The 20,844-nt window shown below is 43.0% G+C and overlaps 2 protein-coding genes across 2 annotated transcripts; one reads left to right on the top strand and one right to left on the bottom strand.

Moving 5' to 3' along the window:
• Nucleotides 1-3,838: 3,838 nt before the first annotated feature.
• Nucleotides 3,839-9,145, top strand: GDF3 (growth differentiation factor 3; the record flags this gene model as incomplete). Its single annotated transcript, XM_084256080.1, has 2 exons — nt 3,839-4,103; nt 8,319-9,145. The coding sequence occupies 2 exons, from the start codon at nt 3,839-3,841 to the stop codon at nt 9,143-9,145; spliced, it is 1,092 nt and encodes a 363-aa protein (XP_084112206.1).
• An 8,834-nt stretch (nt 9,146-17,979) lies between these two features.
• On the bottom strand, nt 17,980-19,314 carry LOC311185453 (C->U-editing enzyme APOBEC-1-like; the record flags this gene model as incomplete). The annotated part of the gene is made up of 3 exons (XM_084256078.1): nt 17,980-18,493; nt 18,853-19,250; nt 19,310-19,314. 3 exons carry the CDS (start codon nt 19,312-19,314, stop codon nt 18,354-18,356), a joined length of 543 nt encoding a protein of 180 aa, XP_084112204.1. The 3' UTR covers nt 17,980-18,353.
• Between the last annotated feature and the right edge of the window lie 1,530 nt (nt 19,315-20,844).

Genomic DNA, 20,844 nt, shown 5'->3' with positions numbered 1-20,844 from the left:
CCTGGTGGCACAAAGGGTTAAGACAATACCTATGAAGCAGTCCGCAGCCGCTGCAACGTGAGTTCAATCCCTGGCCAGGGAGCTAACCACCTGGCTCAGCAGACCTCCTCTCTCTGGGCCGCTGCTCCCCTCAGCAGTATATTTCAGTCAATCTGCTGTTCTGCTCCCCACTATGTCTCTGGTGAATACTCTTACCCCACCCTCCACCTCTGGCCTGTACCCCAGGCCTTGTATGCATAAAGAAATAAATATTAAAAAAAAAAGAGTATTAATGAAAAAAACACTACCATTTAATCTCACCATCATTTCATGAAATATATATTAGGGTCCTCCCTGGTGGTGCGAGCGGTTCAAGTGTCAGCACTATGAAGCTATCCGCAGCCTCTGCAGCATGAGTTCGATCCCTGGCCAGGGAGGTGACCCACATGGGGATCGAAGATCTACTAACAGTACATCCCCCACCACATGCACCACACACTGCTTCACCAATACTGTTTTTGTCTTCTTAATTCATAAGAAAAAACGTATGATTGTTTTTCATTTAAATGTATTGCAGGGGCCTCCCTGGTGGCACAAGGGGTTAAGCACCGCACTATGAAGCAATCCGCAGACTCTGCAGCACAAGTTCAATCCCCGGCTGGCCAGGGAGCTACCCACATGGCTAGGCAGACCTCTCTTTTCTTGCCTGCTGCTCCCTTCAGCAGTGTATTGCAGTCAGTCTGCCTGTTCTGCTCCCCACTCTGTCTGTGGTGGATCCTTTCACCCCCTGCATCTCTGGCCTGTACCCCAGTTGTTGGATGCATAAATAAATAGACAGGCAAATAGATAAGGTGATTTAGATGATCTGATGGGTAGTAACTGAGATAGCTAAAACTCATAAAAAGCAACAGAGGGCTTTTTAATTTTATTTACAACTTGGAACAAATAATTTGCTTACCATTTGGACCAAGGCCTGACATGTGTATTTGTGGAAATCAGGTCTGTCTGGTATAGTCAAGAATCGGGTTTGGGGATAGGGGATTTGGGGGTGGTGGGATGATTCACCAGAGACAGAGTGGGGAAGCAGAACAGGCAGATCTACTGAAATACAGTGCTGAGGGGAGCAGTGGACGAGTTGAGTCAGGAGAGGTCTGCTCTGCCATGTGGGTGAGCTCCCTGGCCAGGCATTGAACTCATGCTGCATGCTGCAGTGGCTGCTGCTATCTTCATAGTGCTGAGACTTAAACCCTTTGCTACCAGGGAGGTCCTGTAGATGTTATTTTTTAACTTTGTTTTGTTTTGTTTTCAGTAGGAAGGTGATGTGAATGTCAATGTTGGGGAAGTTTAATTAGGGACGTTTCATTATATGTTTGATGTTTCCTTAGTTGTTAATATGCATTTTCCCAGTTCTTTACCTATGAATCTTTATTGCTAAGTCCTGGTACATAGAACAGTTTTCTAGGCAGTAAATATCAGCTCACTGACCAGTAAAAGCACCCACATCACTCCATATATTGGTGATAACGGTATTATTTTGTTTATGTAATTTCTTCTGATGATAAAATATAAGTGTTTGTTATAAAATTTTGGGAAATTAAGAACTTCACCAAAAATAGTAAGAAGTTTCAATTTTTAACATTTTTATTTCTAACTTTCCAGATGTTTTCTGCACCTTTTGAAAAATAAAATTGGATTATTTTTGTATAATATTTCAAAATCTGCTTTTATTTGCCTAACAATATTTGTATGTAGGTTTCCATGCCATTAAATATTCTTGCACACATATGGCTGAGTGAATGTGATTTATGGATTTGCTATAACATCTTCACTATCATACTGTTTGTTTTCAAGTTTTTTCTGAGGAATCAACTAGTAATTTATAATAAAATGAATAAATTTATATTTTTTTTAAAGATTGATTTATTTATGCATACAAGAACCGGGGAACAGACCAGAGGCATGGGGGGTGAGAGGATTCAGCAGAGACAGAGTGGGGACCAGAACAGGCAGATTGAAATACACTGCTGAGAGGAGCAACAGGCGAGCCAGGAGAGGTCTGTTGCACCAGGTGGGTTGATCCCTGGCTGGGGATGGAACTCCTGCTGCAGTGACTGCCGATAGCTTCATAGGTTGCGTCTTAACCCCTTGCGCCACCAGGGAGACCCATCTTTTTTATGTTATTGAAATACCTTTGCATTATAATGTTATATACGCTTCAGATGTGATTCACTTTTAGTTTACCACTAAATGTCCAGTTCTATCCTTTCCTATACCATTATCCCCTTTGTCCTGATTTACCCACCTCCTACCTCCTTTCCTCTGGTAACCACTAATTGATCTTATGGTACAGTTTATTTTTGTTTTATTTAGTTCATCTCTTTGCTTTCTCCATATGTCACACATGAGTGGAAACGTGGTGGGCTACCTAGGAATATCGGGAACGTTCTTAAGTGCCAAGTTAAAGGGTTTGGCTTGTATCCTGCTGATGATGGAAAACTATTATATTATTATATATTAAATACAACATTTTGTTTTTCCTTTAGGGAAACAAGTTCTTGCAATAAAAGTGGTAAAAACATAAAGTTCTGGGACTTCCCTGGTGGTACAGGGGTGAAAGTCAAGCTATTGCCAGCCACTGTGGCTTGAGTTGGATCCCTGGCCAGGGAGCTGACCCACGTGATGCAGCAGACCTCTCCTGTCTCGCCCATTGCTCCCCTCAGCAGACTATTTCAATTAACCCACCTGTTCTGTTCCCCATTCTGTCTCTGGTGAATCCTCTCATCATCTGCACCTCTGGCCTATACCCTAGTTCTTGTATGCATAAATAAAGAATATATTTTTTTTTTTTTTTTTAAGAAAAAGAGGGAGATAAAGTCTCCATCCTCAAAAAGCTTGGAAATGATTTTGGTAACAGGCAAGCTAGCTCTTTTATAGCATTTTAAAAGCTTCTTGTAGTTTAGCCAAAAAACAAAACAAAATAAAACCAGAAATTGATATCTGTTGCCATACTTAAGCATTTCATTAACCTCCACATCCTTTTTCATGTAATTTCTTCACCCTTAAATGCCTGAGGATCTTACTGAAAAACATCCACTCAGACTCTGAAGTCAACTCCTAGTTGACGTCAACCATTTAGTAGGCTGTGTACAGAGCACTTTCAACACACCATCTTGTCAATTTACATGGCCAATTAAAAGATCAGTTCTTATTTTCAGTTGAGAAAAAAGCTTAAGGTTAAGTGGCATGCCCAATGTTATATAGCTAATAAGTAAAGGAATCAGAATTAACCCAATCTGCCCACTTTTGATTTTAATCAGAAAAGACAAAGTGAAATGAACAAAATAACTTACTGGGAAAAGTTCTCCCTGGTTTGATTTCCTACATAGCTGTGCACACAGTTAAAAAAAAAAGAAATCTAACTATGTGTTTGTCTAATTAGACTTTGAATTATAAAATTCCTAATTATTCATTAACATGTGTTTATTACCTATCTCAGAGCTTTGCACATCATAGATGTTTAGCACAAGTTTGTTGAGTGAATAAAAGCCACTCTACTGCTGACATGGCTCAGAGTTTTTGAGAGTTAGCTCCAAGCATGGGTAATCATTGTTTTGTGGGTTTTTTTTTTTTTTTTTTGTAATCATTGTTTTGTGAACTTTTTTCTCAAAGAGCAGAGCAAAGGAAGAGAAAAAAAATTCAACATCTTTTCACATCCAATTGCCTTTGAGGAGCTGGGAAGAGAGCAATTCACACTTGATTATCCTACATCAGATAAATTAACAGCACCTGAATTGCTGGGCAGTCAGGAGCTAGAGCTCCCTTCAGCGGGATTAGCCAGCTTTGTCTCAGCTCAGAGGCCATGCTTCTGTGCCAGACAGTCTTCCTTCTCTGCCTCCTGTTAACTCTGGCCTTGGTCCAGACGTTCCAGTTCCAAGAACATTTCCTTCAGTTTCTGGGCTTAGATAAGGTGCCTTCTCCCCAGAAATTTCAACCTGTGCCTTATTTCTTGAAGAAAATGTTTCAGGATCAAGAGGCAGCAGCCACCATTGGGGTTCCCCAAGACTTATGCTACATAAAGGAACTGGGTGTCCGTGGGAATGTACTCCGACTTTTCCCTGATCAAGGTAAGGAAATTGTAGTATTTCTAAGAGAAAAATCTGGCAGTGGGTGGTGTGAAGAAAGGAAAGAAAGGGGAAGTAACCATTACTGAGGGGTTCCTAGAAGGCCCTGTGCTGGTCTTTTATATATTTTATCTCATTTAATCCAAGCACAAATATTGAGGAAGAAGACATATACTAGGATCAACTTTTTTACTTAAGGAAATTAAGGCTTAGGCAGTAGATAACCTGTACTCTATTCAAGATCCTATAGATAGTGCTTGAAAAAAGTCAGGATTCCAAATAGATTCATTCTGAATCAACAGTTTTGTGTTTACAATTTAGGTGGAAGCATTGAGGATGGAATTAGGCCTCAGTCTCCATGTCCTAAAGACATGGCAAGCAAGGGACAAAAATATTGAGTTAGGTTTATAAATCCTGCTTTGTTTCTCTATACCTCCTCACTATTTTTGGATGGAAAGGTTATTCTTGATTTGTGAATACTGATCCATGATATATGCCTTTCTCATCCTTTACATAAGCATCTGTCTGAGTGCCATTTAGTATACTCTGCCTAACTGACCAGCCGCCAAAACTACCTAGGTGCTGGGTTTGAAGTAGATTCCCCAGTCCAGTTCCTGCCTGTCATTCTCCCACCCAATTCTTATTCAAAATTAGAGATGGGTGTTTAATCTGCATTTCTATACAGCCTTCCAGGTGGTTTGTAGGTGAAGTTGGAGAGCCCCTGTTAAGTAGTTTTATGGCAACTGGAGATAAGATTTGAATTTTTCCAAGAAGTGTTGATTGGATACCCACTCTGTGCTGGGAACTATGTATGAGAATATAGAGATGATAGATAAATTTGCCCTATAAGAATTTATAGAGGGCCTCCCTAATGGCACAGGGGTTAAAGACACAGAGCTATCAAGCTATCACCAGCCACTACAGCATAAGTTCGAGCCTGGCCAGCCAGGGAGCTAACCCACATGGCCATAGCAGACCTCTTCTGTCATGCCCGTTGCTCCCCTCAGCAGTGTATTTCAGTAGATCTGCCTGTTCTGCTCCCCACTCTGTCTCTGGTGAATCCTCTCACCCCAGTGCACCTCTGGCCTATACCCCAGTTCTTGTATGCATAAATAAATCTTAAAAAAAAAAGAAAGAATATAGAAGGGGGAAAGACCAACTAATCACTTCCACACATAGTCTCAGTATTACTGGCTCAGGGCCTCGGTAGTGGTGGTGGGGAGTCGGGGTGAGGGTGAAGTTTCAGGGAAAATTCCGGGGTTTTTCATGGAAGGAGTAGAAAATAGCTGAGGATACAGTTTGGAGATTGAGCCCTCATTTATCCCTCTCCCATGGACAGAACAGATTTTTGTGGTGATCATAATCTCAAATGATACAGAGAAAGGGCTTAATCTTAGCATTTTCCCTCCCTAATGCTCCTCCTAAAGAAAACCACTAATAGTTGTATATTCTTCCACATTTTTCTCCTTTTAATATATGTAATATAAACTTGTAATATTATTTTATAAATGTGAATATTTTGTACTTTACATTCCTCTAGTATTATGAACATTTCTGTCAAGTCAGAACAAGCAGTCCACTTACCCCTTTTTTTTTTTTTTAAAAGATTTATTTGTTTATGCATAAAGGAGCTGGAGTATAGGCCAGAGGTGTGGGGGGTGAAAGGATTCATTAGAGACAGAGTGGGGAACAGCACAGGCAGACTGACTGAAATACACTGCTGAGGGGAGCAGCAGGCAAGTCAGGAGAGGTCAGCTGTGCCATGTGGGTTTCTCCCTGGCCCGCCGAGGCCGAAGGATGTGTGCTGCAGTGGCTGCGGACAGCTTCATTGGTTGCGTCTTAAACCTTTGTACCTCCAGGGAGGCCCCAACTTACCCTTTTTTTAATGGTTGCCTGACATTCCATTGCCTGGACAGGAAATAATTTATGTAACTGATGCAATTAGATAGGTGTAGGTATCCACTATGTGTGTGTGTGTAATTCCTAGGATAAATTCTGAGAGATTCCTGTACCAAAGAGTAGCTACATTCATACTTTCAATATATAGCAAATGTCCTACAAAAGTTATATAGCCCACTGGGCCTCCCTGGTGGCACAAGGGGTTAAGCAACGCACTATGAAGCAATCTGCAGCCTCTGAAGTACCAGTTCAATCCCTGGCAGGCCAGGGAGAAACCCACATGGCCATAGCAGACCTCTCCTGTCTTGCCTGCTGCTCCCCTCAGCAGTGTGTTTCAGTCTGCCTGTTCTGTTCCCCGCTCTGTCTCTGGTGAATCCTCTCACCCCATCCCACCTCCCCGCCCCCCAACCTCTGGCCTGACCCCAGCTCTTGTATGCATGAATAAATGAATCTTTAAAACAACAACAAAAAAGAAAACAAAAGTTATAGCTCACCATAAGTATGTCAGAATTCTCACTTTCCCACAATTTGACAATTTTAAAAACTAGATACTAGTTGAAATGTAACATACATTCTGAAAATGCATAAACCATAGAGAACAGTTCAATGAATTTTCAAGGAATAATCAGCATTCAGATCAAGAAACAGAACGTGGGGCCTCTCTCGTGGAACAAAGTGTTAAGACACAACCTGTGAAGCTATCTGCAGCCACTGCAGTATAAGTTTGATTCCCAGCCAGGGAGCTACCCACAAGGCGCAGCAAACCTCTCCTGTCTCACCCACTACTCCCCTTAACAGTGTACTTCGGTCAATCTGCCTGTTCTGTTCACCACTCTGTCTCTCACCCCCCACACCTCTGGCCTAGGAGGTGAATCCTCTCATCCCCCACACGTCTGGCCTGTACCCCAGCTCTTGTATGCATAAATAAATAAATCTTTAGAAAAAAAAAAGTAAGAAACAGAACGTGACAGAACCCTAGAGGATTCCTCATGCCTCCTCTGGTTAATCCCTTCTCTTCTACTGGTCACCTTTATACTGACATCTCAGAACAATGGTTTATCTGCCCCAAATAAAATATTTTTCAAAACCCAGAAATCAATTCAATACTAAAATTCTTTTACAAAATTAAAAATAAATATTTTAAAAATATTTTGTTTAGGGCCTCCCCGGTGGCGCAGCGGTTGAGCGCTGGGTTGCGAAGCTGCCAGCAGCCTCTGCAGTGCCGGTTCGATCCCCGGCTGCTCCCCAGCCAGCGGAGGAGGGTCCCACATGGCGCGCAGACCTCTCCTGCCGCCCACTGCTCCCCTCAGCAGTGTGCTTCGGTCCTTCTGCCTGCTCTGCTCCCCGCTCTGGCTCTGGTGAATTCTCTCACCCTCCCACGCTTCTGACTGTACCCAGTGCATGTATAAACAAAACAAACAAACAAATAAATAAATAAAACATGCCTCTATTAAAAAATAAATAAATAAATAAATAAATAAATAAATATTTTGTTTAGTAAATTGTCTGTCTTAATTTAAGCAACAAATAATAAGATCTCGCAAAGGGACTAGAATTATAATTTCAAAGTAGTGTGAGCATAAATGCTGTTTCAAGATATTTTTCATTATCTAACATATGAACATTCCTTTGATTTTTATTGGTAACAATGCCACAGGCCCAGATAATATTGGAATTTGTTGCTGATATTCATGATTAAAGGATATGCTCAATTTCATTTAAAAGAGTTTAGTGAAAATAAATCTTTTTCCCATCTAAGTTAATGGAGCTTCCAAAGTCTATTCAGGACTGCTTGGGGGTCCACAGGTGTAAAGATCAGGGTCTCTGGCCTTGAATGAAGAAAGAAATAAATGGTCCCAAATGCTAAGCTTTGTGTATAAATGATAATTTCCTGCCCTTCCTTGTTTTGCATATGTGGCTATACATGTTACATTGGGCATTTATTTTTTATTTATTTTAAAAGCTTTTGTAAAAAGATTTTTATTCATTTATGCATACACGACCTGAGGTACAGGCCAGAAATGCAGAAGGGGGTGGTGAGAGGATTCACCAGAGACAGAGTGAGGAGCAGAACAGGCAGATTGACTGAAATACACTGCTGAGGGGAGCAGCAGGCCAGTCAAGAGAGGTCTGCCTCGCCATGTGATTTGCTCCCTGGCTGGGGTTGGAACTCGTGCTACAGAGGCTGTGGATTGCTTCATAGTGCTGTGCTTAACCCCTTGCACCACCAGGGAGGCCCACATTGGGCATTTAAATCATGCAGGTGAATAGGAAGTAAATATGTTACAATGACTCCTACATGTGTCTGTTTCTACCTAGGTTTCTTTCTGTACTCTAAACCTCCCCAAGTCTCCTCCTGCCTGCAGAAGCTCCTCTATTTTAACCTGTCAGCCATCGAAGAGAAGGAGCAGTTAACAGTGGCCCGGCTGGGCTTGGACTTGGGGCCCAACACCTACTACAACCTACACCCAGAGCTGGAGTTGGCTTTGTCCCTGGTCAGGGAGCCTCATGTGTGGGGTCCATCCATCCCACCATCAGGTCGAATGTTAATCCTGCAGTCAGTACCATGGCCTCAAGGCGCTCTTCACTTTAACCTGCTGAGTGTGCTTAAGAATTGGAAGAACAACTCCCTGAAGAACTTAGGTTTATTCCTGGAGATACTGATCAAGGGAAATCAAGGTTCAGAGAGGAATTTTCAGCATGACGACACCTGTTCTAGACTGAGAACTTCCCTGAATGCTCACCTGCTGATGGTAACCCTCAACCCTGAGCAGTGTCACCCTGCTTTCCGAAAAAAGAGAGCAGCCCCCTCTGTCCCTATGACTTCCTATAAGAATCTCTGCCATCGTCACCAGCTCTTCATCAACTTCCAGGACCTGGGCTGGGACAAGTGGATCATTGCCCCCAAGGGCTTCATGGCAAATTACTGTCACGGAAACTGTCCTTTCTCACTGACCACCTCCCTCAACAGTTCCAATTACGCTTTCATGCAAGCACTGATGCATGCAGTCGAACCAGACATCCCCCAGGCCGTCTGTATCCCCACCAAGCTGTCCCCCATTTCCATGCTCTACCAGGACAATGACGACAACGTCATTCTACGTCATTATGAAAACATGGTAGTGGATGAATGTGGCTGTGGCTAGCTGTCAAAAATAGGAATAGGGTGTTTATAAAGTAAATCTTTAAATAATAAATCTTTTTATAACTGTTATGTCTGAAATATCAATACATTTGTGTTTATAGAGTTTTTCTTCCTTAAAAATCCATCATGATTGGGGCCTCCCCGGTGGCGCAGCGGTTGAGCGCTGGATTATGAAGCTGCCCGCAGCCTCTGCAGCGCTGGTTCAATTCCCGGCTGCTCCCCGGCCACAGGAGGGTCCCACATGGCGCGCAGACCTCTCCTGCCGCCCGCTGCTCCCCTCAGCAGTGTACCTCAGTCCTTCTGCCTGCTCTGCTCCCCTCTCTGGCTCTGGTGAATTCTCTCACCCTCCCGCACTTCTGACTGTACCCAGTGCTTATATAAATAAATGAATGTACTAGACTCTATCATGATTGTACTAGACTCTAGATAGAGAATTGTACTAGACTCTAGATAGAGGAAAACTGACTTATTAATGTTAGGCATTATTCTATGTGTTATTCATCAACATCATTTCACTGTCTTTTGAGGTAGGTGTTGTTACTTTTGTTTCATAGATAAAGAAGCTGAGCTTTAAAGAAAGCAAGTTACAGGGGGTTGAGCGCTGCGCTGTGAAGTTGTCTGCAACCTCTGCAGTGCGGGTTTGATTCCAGGCCGGCCAGGGAGAAACCCACATGGCGTGGTAAACCTCTCCTGCCTCACCTGCTGCCCCCCTCAACAGTGTCTTTAGTCCATCTGCCTGTTCTGCTCCCCACTCTGTCTCTGATGAATTCTCTCACCCTCCCACATCTGTGGCTGTACCCCAGTTCTTGTATAAATAAGTAATGAATCTTTAAAAAAAATAAAGAAAGCAAGTTACAAATTTTCCTAGTCATCAACTTTCCATGGCAGATCTCATGCTAAGCACTGTTACTTTAAAAACAAACATAGGGCCTCCCCGGTGGCGCAGCGGTTGAGCGCTGGGTTGCGAAGCTGCCCGCGGCCTCTGCAGCGCCAGTTCGATCCCCGGCTGCTCCCCGGCCACCGGAGGAGGGTCCCACATGGCGGCAGACCTAACCTGCCGCCCGCTGCTCCCCTCAGCAGTGTACTTCGGTCCTTCTGCCTGCTCTGCTCCCCGCTCTGGCTCTGGTGAATTCTCTCGCCCTCCTGCGCTTCTGAATGTACCCAGTGCATGTATAAACAAAACAAACAAACAAACAAATAAATAAATAAAAAAAAAACAAACATATATATATATACAGGTGTGTATATATATATATATATATATATATATATAATATAGAAAAATACCAAAGGAGTTATGTGACTCATAATAGGAAAGAACAAGGATCTTTTGCTTTTATCAACTTTTTTTTTAAAGATTTGTTTATTTATACATACAAGAACTGGGGTACAGGCCAGACGTGGGGGCTATGTGAGAGGATTCACCAGAGACAGCAGGGAACAGAACAGCCATATTGACTGAAATACACTGCTGAGGGGAGCAGGAGGCAAGTCAGGAGAGGTCTGCTGCGCCATGTGGGTAGTTCCCTGGTGGGGATCAAACTCATGCTGCAGTGGCTGCAGACAGCGTCATAGGTTGCGTCTTAACCCCTTAAGTCACCAGGGAGATCCATTTGAACAAAAATTTGTCACAAACCTTGCAACCCTTACCTTTGCCATATGGCAATAATATAAATTTATCTTTCTGAGAAAGATGCACACAGATCTTAGGGAAACTTCCTTGAGGATGACTATTTTAGCTACCATCTATATTTTCATGTTTAAAATAAAGATGAATTTTTTTGGGCTTCCCCGGTGGCGCAGCGGTTGAGCACTGGGTTGCGAAGCTGCCTCCGGCCTCTGCCGCGCCGGTTCGATCCCCGGCTGCTCCCCGGCCACAGGAGGAGGGTCCCACATGGCGCGCAGACCTCTCCTGCCGCCCGCTGCTCCCCTCAGCAGTGTACTTCGGTCCTTCTGCCTGCTCTGCTCCCCGCTCTGGCTCTGGTGGATTCTCTCACCCTCCCGCGCTTCTGACTGTACCCAGTGCATGTATAAACAAACAAATAAATAAATGAAACATACCTCTGTTAAAAATAAATAAATAAATATATAAATCATAAAAAAAAAGAACAATAAAATAAAGATGAATTTTTATTGTGATGATTGATGGAGGAATTATCCACAGGCTCCTGGAAAAATAACAATTAAATCAATAGCAATTTTGAAGGGAAAACTATGGTAACTACCATAGGTATTGAATGGAAATAGAAACTGAAAGGAAAAAATGACTCCATCTCAATTAAAGACAAAGAGCTGCTTTTGATATGGGCAGAGATGTAGGATTTTGCCAGATGAAGGAGGCTTGTAGCAAGGGAATTTCAGCCTAGAGACAAACTAGAACAAGAGCAGAAATAGCAGAAATCAAGGACTTGAATTTTAGAAAATGATAAAGAACTGACTGCTAATTGTATTTCTGCCCTCTGCTGATTAAAACAGGGAAGAGCAGATCTATTAAAACATGGAAAGAACTTACAGCTTGGAGGATCAAGCATCCTACTGAGAATCTGATGAAACATAGACTTCCTCAGAAAATAGTACGGGGCCTCCCCGGTGGCGCAGCGGTTGAGTGCTGGGTTGCGAAGCTGCCTGCAGCCTCTGCAGTGCTGGTTCAATCCCCGGCTGCTCCCCGGCCACCGGAGGAGGGTCCCACATGGCGCGCAGACCTCTCCTGCCGCCCGCTGCTCCCCTCAGCAGTGTACTTCGGTCCTTCTGACTGCTCTGCTCCCCGGTCTGGCTCTGGTGAATTCTCTCACCCTCCCACGCTTCTGACTGTACCCAGTGCATGTATAAACCAAACAAACAAACAAATAATAAACAAATAAATAAATAAGACATGCCTCTAGAAAAATTAAAAAAAAAAAAAGAAAGAAAATAGTACACATATATTGTTTTGCATATAATTTCAGCTGCTCCATGTAATTCCTACAGTCTGAACTATGAGCTTATGAAAAATCCATTACTATAAAATCATGTCCCCCCATTTTTTATCTGTTTATGCCTATGTGTGGGTACAAATGAATTCTTTTGTAATAATCAATCGCTTTAAGGGACTCATTTCTCACATCATCTATTTTCCCCCAGTCCTCTGGCAACCACTTGATGGAGGACAAGAATAGAAAGACTGGAAAGGAGGTGCCCCAAGACCAGAACCTGACTCACAAGGAGGTGGGGTCGAGGGGAATAACAATGACCATTAACCCAGCTGTAGAGGTCAGACCCTCAGGCGCCAGTGCCTTATCACAAGGCTTGAGACCCAAGCAGGATCAGATGCTACGGGGAGTGGAGCACAGGCCTGAGGGTAAAGCTATGGAGATTGGGCCCACCCTGGAATCTCTGGTCCCTTTCTAGTTTTGCCTGTTACCCAACATCAGCAACAAATAGCCACTCCACGGAGGAGCAACCACTCCCAAGGAGAAAAGGACTATATCAGTGCAGTCTCTGCACAGGCTTGGGGCAGCACTCCCACTGCACACCTGTGACTATACAGGTGCCTCTTCTCACCAACTCTCTCCCTCTGCAGGGTGGCAGCTTCCTGCCTGCCCATGATTTATACCGTGCTGGGGCTTCTCACTGACCTCCCTCAGTGGAGGCAGCTCTCCTCAAGGCCGCCCGTCTGTGACCATGCAGACCTCTCTCAGCAAACCTGTCCCTTTCCCTAACAAACCTGCTCTTTAAATATAATTAACATCTCTGTCTCATGGAGAAACCCATCTGGGAAACTCGCCACGTGTTTCTGAAATGGGAGCTCTGGGGAAATCTTTCCCAGAGTGAACCCCAGGATCCCACACTCTACAAACTACATCACCACTAATCTACTTTCTGCCTCTATGTATTTGCCTTTTTTTTTTTTTTTTTAAGATTTATTTATATAAGCACTGGGGTACGGGCCAGAGGCACAGGATGGTGAGAGAATTCACCAGAGACAGAGCAGGGAGCTGAACAGGCAGAAAGACCGAAATACACCGCTGAAGGGAGCAGCAGGTGAGACAGGAGAGGTCTGCCGTGTCATGTGGGAATCTCCCAGGCCAGCCGGGAATCGAATTGGCGCTGCAGAGGCTGCAGACAGCTTCACTGCGGACATCTTCACAGCGCTGCGCTCAACCTGCTGCACCACCCTGGCTGCGCCAACAGGAAGGCCCCAGATTTGCCTATTCTGGAACCCATGGATGGTGCAGCTATGAAAAACAGTGTGGTGATTCCTCAAATTTTACATAGAATTTAAGAAGTTCCACTTCTGGATATGTATGCCAAAAGAATTGAATGGAGGGGTGGGATTAAAAGATATTTGCATTTCTATGTTTGTAACACTATTCACAATAGCCTAACTTGTGTTATGGTTACTAAATTTAAAAACTAAGCCCCCACTCCTTGCCCAGCAGGCAAGTTTGGGAGGCTTGAAGGGATAAAGGGAGTGGATGGGATTGCCAAGGGAGGGACCCTGGACATTAAGCTGATGATCCTCTATGCTAATTCAGATCATAAGTCAGGACACACCCAAGACTGGTCACCTTAACCAATCAATGACACCTGGAGTATAAACAGAGCCTCAGGACCCTCCCTCTGTGTGTAGTAGAGTCCTTGCGTGTCTTGCCCACTGTTTCTCTCTACAGTATATGTCAGTAAATCTATTTGCTCTGCTCTGTTCTTCACTTGGTCTCTGGTGAACTCTTATACTTCTCCCTGGCTGCCCCCATAATACAAAAAGGTGGAAGCAAGCCAACTAAAAAGTTAAGTAAGATCTGGATATACCGGACCTCCCCGGTGGCTCAGCGGTTGAGCTCTAGGTTGCGAAGCTGCCCGCAGCCTCTGCGGCGCTGTTTCGATCCCCGGCTGCTCCCCGGCCACGGGAGGAGGGTCCCACATGGCGCGCAGACCTCTCCTGCCACCCGCTGCTCCCCTCAGCAGTGTACTTCTGTCCTTCTGCCTGCTCTGCTCCCCGCTCTGGCTCTGGTGGATTCTCTCACCCTCCTGCACTTCTGACTGTACCCAGAGCATGTATAAACAAAACAAACAAACAAATAAATAAAAACATGCCTCTATAAATAAATAATAATAATAAAAAAAAGATCTGGATATACCATTAATGATGGCATGTTACTTACCCTTAAGTAGGAAATCTTGTCACATGCTACAACTTGAATTAATCTTGAGAACATTATGCTAAGAGAATTAAGTCAGTCACAAAAGAAATACTCTATGATGTCTCAAATAAAATATCTAAAGTTATTAAGTTAATGTAAACAGAAAGTAGAATGGTGGTTGCAGAAGTTGGGAGAGGAGGAAATGGGGAGCTGATATTCAGTATGACTTTTTTTTAAAGATTTATTTATTCATTTATACAAGCAGTGGGTACAGTCAGAGGCATGGGCGGGTGAGAGAATTCATCAGAGCCAGAGCAGGGAGCAGAACAGGCAGAAGGACCGAAGTACACTGCTGAGAGGAGCAGGGGGCGTGGCAGGAGAGGTCTGTGCACCATGTGGGACCCTCGCCGGGGGCCGGGGATCGAACCAGCACTGCAGAGGCTGCCTGGCAGCTTCGCAGCCCAGCGCTCAACCGCTGCGCCACCAGGGGAGGCCCTTTAGTATGACGTTTTAATTTTGCAACATGAAAATATTCTGTAGGGCTCTTTCCCAACAGAACGAAGACACTTGGCACTACTGAACTGCACACTTAAAAATAGTTAAGGTGGAAAAAAAAATTTCTGTGTCTCATACTGAGCACTTGTGAGATCAGATGTGTGGAGTTTTCCCCACCAAGCAAGACTCTGGTTTTCTTTTTTTTAAAGATTTTTTAATTTAAGTATACAAGAGCTGGAGTGTAGGCCAGAGGTGAGGAGAGGTGAGCGGATTCTCTGGAGACAGGAGACAGAGTGGGGAGCAGAACAGGCAGATATACTATATACACTGCTTAGGGGAACAAAGGGCAGGCAGGAGAGGTCTGCTGTGCCATGTGGGTTAGCTCCCTGGCCGGGGATTGAACTCATGCTGCAGTGGCTGCTGATAGCTTCATAAAGCTGAGACTTAACCCCTTGTGCCACCAGGGAGATCCAAGACTCTGGTCTTCTGCAGACAGCAGCTGGGTGTCTTACAGTGCAATTCAGTTTTGACATAATCTACTGAGAATAAATGTCAGATCCCTTTCATTTCAGATATCATTTGAAGTCTAGATTGTTAACTGTTATTTCACCTCCTGTTTATAAATCCAAGATTCCCAGATCTGCCACTTTGCATTCCATTTATTTCCTAGAGAAGCACACCCAACTCAGGAAAACACTTTACCTACTAGATTGCCAGTTTACCACAAAGGATAATGAAGTATACAAATAAACACCCAGATGGAGAGGTACATAGGGTGAGATCAGGAAGAATCCTGCACACAGAAGCTTCAATCTTTTGCATCTTGGGGTGCATCATCCTTTCAACACATGGATGCCTTCTTGCTCACAATTCAGAATGCCTCTGAAGCCCTCCTTTTGAGTTTTTATGGAAGCCTCTTTACATAAGGGGATTGATCACATCATTTGCATCCATCCTGAATTCAACCTCTAGCTCCTTCACTTCTAGGATGGAAAGGTAATGGTGGGGTATTTCTAAAAGATACAGATGTCTCATCACATGATTTATTCCTCAGGTAAACAGACACCAGCTTTGAATTACCTATGACTATCCAAAAGTCACCACATTCACATAAAGTTACTCACACATATATACAAAAAGTCACTCCCAAATTCTTGGCACACATATTGTGAGATGATAGCTGTTTCTTGACAAAGCCACTAGGATTTAGGGTAATATGTTATACCACAATAGAGATCTAATACTTAGAAACAGAAGTTTCTGGCATTTAATTTTCCTTTTTCTAAAGCCATATGTGAGCAATCTTTTCTATTTTCTTAAACAATAATCCTCAAAATTTTATAGATGAAGTAATCTTAACACCACCTACAAAAATTAATTCAAATGGAATAAATACCTAAATATAACTTAAATTCATAAAACTCCTAAAAAATTGGAAAATGGCTCCTTGACATTAGTGTTTGTAATGAGTTTATGAATGTGTCACCAAAAGTCCAAGCAACAAAGCAAAATAAACAAGTTGTGCTGCTGTAAACTGAAAGTGTCTACACACAAAAAGAAATAGTCAGCAAAATGAAATGGCAAACTATAGACTGGGGGAAAATATTTGCAAACCACATATCTGGTAAGGGACAAGTATTCAAAATATATAATGAACTTCTACAGCTGAATGGTAAAATAAACAAATAATTAAATTTCAAAATAACCAAAACCCTTTATTATTGATAAAGGACTTGTTTCAGTCTTTTTCATGTGAATATTGATTTTTCCAGCACCATTTATTGAACATTGTCCTTTCACCATTGAATATTCTTGGTTTCCTTGTCAAATATTAGTTTACTACGTGTGCATGGATTCGTTTCTGAGCTGTCGATTCTGTTCCATTGGTCTGTGTCTGTTTTTAGGCAAATACTACACTGTTTTGATTACTGTTACCTTGTAATATAGCTTGAAACCAAGAAGAATGATGCTTCAGATTTCTTCTTTCTCAGGATTGCTTTAACTATTCAGAGTCTTTCCTGGTATCATAGGAAATGGGATTTTTTTTTCTATTTCTTTCTGTAAAATAGACAATGGACCCTTGATAGTGATTGCACTGAATCTCTAGATGATTTTGGGTAGCATGCACATTTTAACAATAGCAGTTCTTCCAATCCATGGGAATCTTTTCATTTATTTGTGTCTTCAATTTCATCAACATCTTGTCATTTTCAGTGTAGAGATTTGTTATCACCTTGGTTAAATTTATTCCTAAGTATTTTATTTGTTGTTTTTTGATACTCTAGAAAATAGGATTCTTTTCCTTACTTCTTTCTCAGATAATCCATTTTTAGTGAATAGAATCACACACTGAAAACTTCTACATTCTTCACAGTATTCACCATTTAGGGTGTTATCTTTGCCTGTTCTTGAAACAATATACACACCAAATCATTCCATTCATCTTGAAGTCACAGGAAGTTGGAGTAAAGGAGTAAACGTAAATCAGAGCCTATGGCTGAAAGGATATGTGGTGGAAACATTTCATAATGACATTTCTGAGGAGTGAGTGTGAACAAATTAAGTGTTTTGTGACGTCTTCTTGAAATCGTGAAACAAGAAGGGAGACCCTGAAAAAAAGACAGAAATTAGTATATTTTTCTTAAAGCTATTATCACCACTAACATTTAAAGACACCATAGGAAGACCATTAAGCTACTTTACAGTGAACATCAACAGACACTGCAGCCTTCAGTCCATGACACACACCAATACAGGGAAAGATCTGCATCTTTAGAGCCAGGGTGAGCTGTGCTAACAATAAAAACTACAGTTGAATTACAATGGGCTTGACCTATATCCTATACCCATGCATCCATTCCCTTCCCCCACTTAACTCCCACAAAAAGGTTGTTTTGGTCTCACATTTTGCAGACATGGGTAAACTAGCTAAGGAACAAAATCTCCATGTACGTGGCAAGGAGATGGTGAGGACAGTCCATGTCAAAAAGATCAGGGGAGGGATCTCCCTGGTGGTGCAAGGGGTTAAGTCTCAGCACTATGAAACTTTTTGTAGCCACTGCAGCACAAGTTCCATCCCAGGCCAGGGAGCTAACCCACCTGGTGCAGCAGACCTCTCCTGTCTCTCCTCAGCAGTATATTTCATTCAGTCTGCCTATTCTGCTCCCCACTCTGTCTCTGGTGAAATCTCTCTCTCTCCGCACCTCTGGCCTGTACCCCAGTTCTTGTATGCATAAATAAATAAATATTTTTAAAAATCAGGCAAGAAGACTGAAGAAGGATGCTGCTTTGTGGATCAGAATCTTTTTTTTTTTTTTAAAGATTTATTTATTTATTTATTTATACAAGCACTGGGTACAGTCAGAAGTGTGGGAGGGTGACAGGACTCACCAGAGCCAGGGTGGGGAACAGAACAGGCAGAGTGATGAAATACACTGCTGAGGGGAGCAGTGGGTGCAACAGAAGAGATCTGTGTGCTATGTGGGACCCTCACCGGTGGCCAGGGATCAAACCAGGGTTGCAGAGGCTGAGGGCAGCTTCACAGCCCAGCGCTCAATCGCTGCACCACCAGGGGAGGCCCGTGGATCAGAATCTTTAGCCCTGTAAGTTACTTACTAGAAAAATGCAGTGGAGTTCCAGTGAATACAGATTCATAAGCTCATGTGGGAATCTTGGACAGTGATCTTCTTCCCCAGGTGAGTAGTTCACAAAATTCCTCCAGCAGTAGTGGTAGTCTAAGGAATGCACAGGTTGGTTCATCAGCAAAAACATATTCAAAAATGTCCACTTTAAAAATATATCAGAAAAAGAACCCTATTGCCAGTTAGTTGCTAGAGCGGGAAAGGCTCGCCCAGAATCCAAGAGGAAAAATCAAGGCAGCTCATTTAAAGATAGCTGGGCAGCCAGAATGGGAAGGGTGGAGAAAGGAGTGAGATCTTTGATCTTGTCCTTGCTCTGAATTTCACACCTGGTTCTCTCTTGCATTCTTTTGAACTTTCACATCTGAGACTTGCAGCCTGGGATAATCTCCTGGCCCAGAATCAAACCACCAGCCCTTGTCTCATAGAAACTTAAGATTCTTCATTGCTTTTACCTGGGACTTTCATGACCTGGATGAGCACACCGCTGTTTCTGAGGTCCCTGAGTCCTTGCCGGTTCGATTCATCCAGGTGATAGTAAAGCCGGGCGACGTTTATAATGAGAGTCACATTAGGATGTTGACTCAAAAATTCTCTAATAACCTGCGAGCATTCAGAACAGGGGCTCCAGGACAAGAACCAGATGATGGTGCAGCTGACTGTTGAACGAAGACTTCTTTCTGCAATAAATTTTTCTATAAAATTGACTTCAGCGTGTTTGTTAGTGTTTTCAACTGAATGTCGCCAGATCTTTTGACTCCTTCCCCACTGGATTTCATAGAGCAGACAGGTCTCTTTACGGAGTTGTGTTGGGTTAAAGAAGGCTGCAAATTCCTGGGGTTTGATTACCCTTCTGAAACATAAAAAGCACTCCTTGTTTTCATGCCATCTTAGTGGGACATTAGAACTCACTTCATGCTCCCTCTTCTGTCAGGAGTTCTAAAACCTGACACCCCTACAGAAGTTAACATATCCTCATTAAAGGGAGATATACAAATATGTACTGGAAAAAAAAAGTTATAGGGGGCCTCCCTGGTGGCGCAAGGGGTTAAGCACTACACTATGAAGCAATCCGCCACCTCTGCAGCAAGAGTTTGATCCCCGGCCATCTAGGGAGCTACCCACATGGTGCAGCAGACCTCTCCTGTCTCATCCACTGCTCCCCTCAGCAGTGTGTTTCAGTCAGTCTGCCTGTTCTGCTCCCCGCTGTCTCTGGTGAATCCTCTCACCCCCTGCATCTCTGGTCTATATCCCAGCTCTTGTATGCATAAATAAATAAATCTTTAAAAAAATAAGTCATGACATCTCAGGAACCTTTTTTTTTTTTTTTCCTCTTTCAGCCTCTAAGTTATCCAGGGGCCCATCTGAATGACCATCATTTCCCTCACAAACACTGAAGAGATCATGCCCCACTCCTGTTGTGTGGTTACCACTGTGTACACGGTCTGGTGCTCCTGTTCATGTATAAATGTGTCCTTCTTTCTCTTTGAAGGTTTCTCATGATGTTCTCATCTTTCTATTTCATGCCTAGAGGTGCCATAGAAGCCTAAGATTCTTCATTGCTTTACCTGGGACTTTCATGATCTGGATGAGCACACCTGTTTCTGGGGGCCTGAGTTTTTGTTGGTTCTGTTCTTTCAGGTGATAGTAAAGTGGGGCGACATTTATAATTAGAGTCACATTAGGATGTCCCAATCATTCATTTTCTTATTCCCCGGTGAACTCTGACTAGGTTTTCTCTGGTGTGGAAATCTCAAATTGCCAACAAGTTTCTATAGTCAAGTCTGAGAAGGAAGTAGTTTGGCCTTAGGACTCTTTCACATCAATTCCATATTTTTTCTTGTTCTCTGTGGCAATTTTAGGTTCTCTTTCTTGTTCTCTGTGGCAACTTTAGGTTCTACATTCTCCCGATCTCACATCTGAGACTCTGAAAGCTCAGGTGTGTGTTGAGGACTGTTCTTTGCCTTATGGTGGAGCGTGAGCTGTAGCTTCCAAGTATTTCCCACTCATCTCTAAGGTATCACCTGCATTTATTCCATAGGTGGGTAGAAGAACATGATATAATACTGCCTGACAGTGGTCTCTCTTTAACGGTGTGACTGGAAAATGGGCATATATTAAAAAACTATCAATGGAACAGGTAACTTCCCTGGATTTTTCACTAATCACCCTAAAAATGTGATTTTTTTTTGTGGGACCCTCACCGGTGGCCGGGGAATGAACCGGTGCTGCAGAGGCTGTGGGCAGCCTCACAGCCCAGGGCTCAACCGCTGCACCACCAGGGGAGGCCCCTAAAAATGTGGTTTAAAGAGATAAGAGGAGTAGTAAGATAGTAATAGAACAAAGCTGAAGAGAATTTATTTAAATAGAAAACAAAAGACATAGGAGCAAAGATAAAATGTTTAATAATCATAGAGAATGAAGTGGAAAACACAGAAAAACAAAAT

Source organism: Talpa europaea (assembly GCF_964194135.1).
Source record: "Talpa europaea genome assembly, chromosome: 15".
NCBI classification, from domain to species: Eukaryota; Metazoa; Chordata; class Mammalia; order Eulipotyphla; family Talpidae; genus Talpa; species Talpa europaea.
Note: the sequence above shows the minus strand (reverse complement) of the source record. Positions and strands in the feature narration are given on the sequence as shown.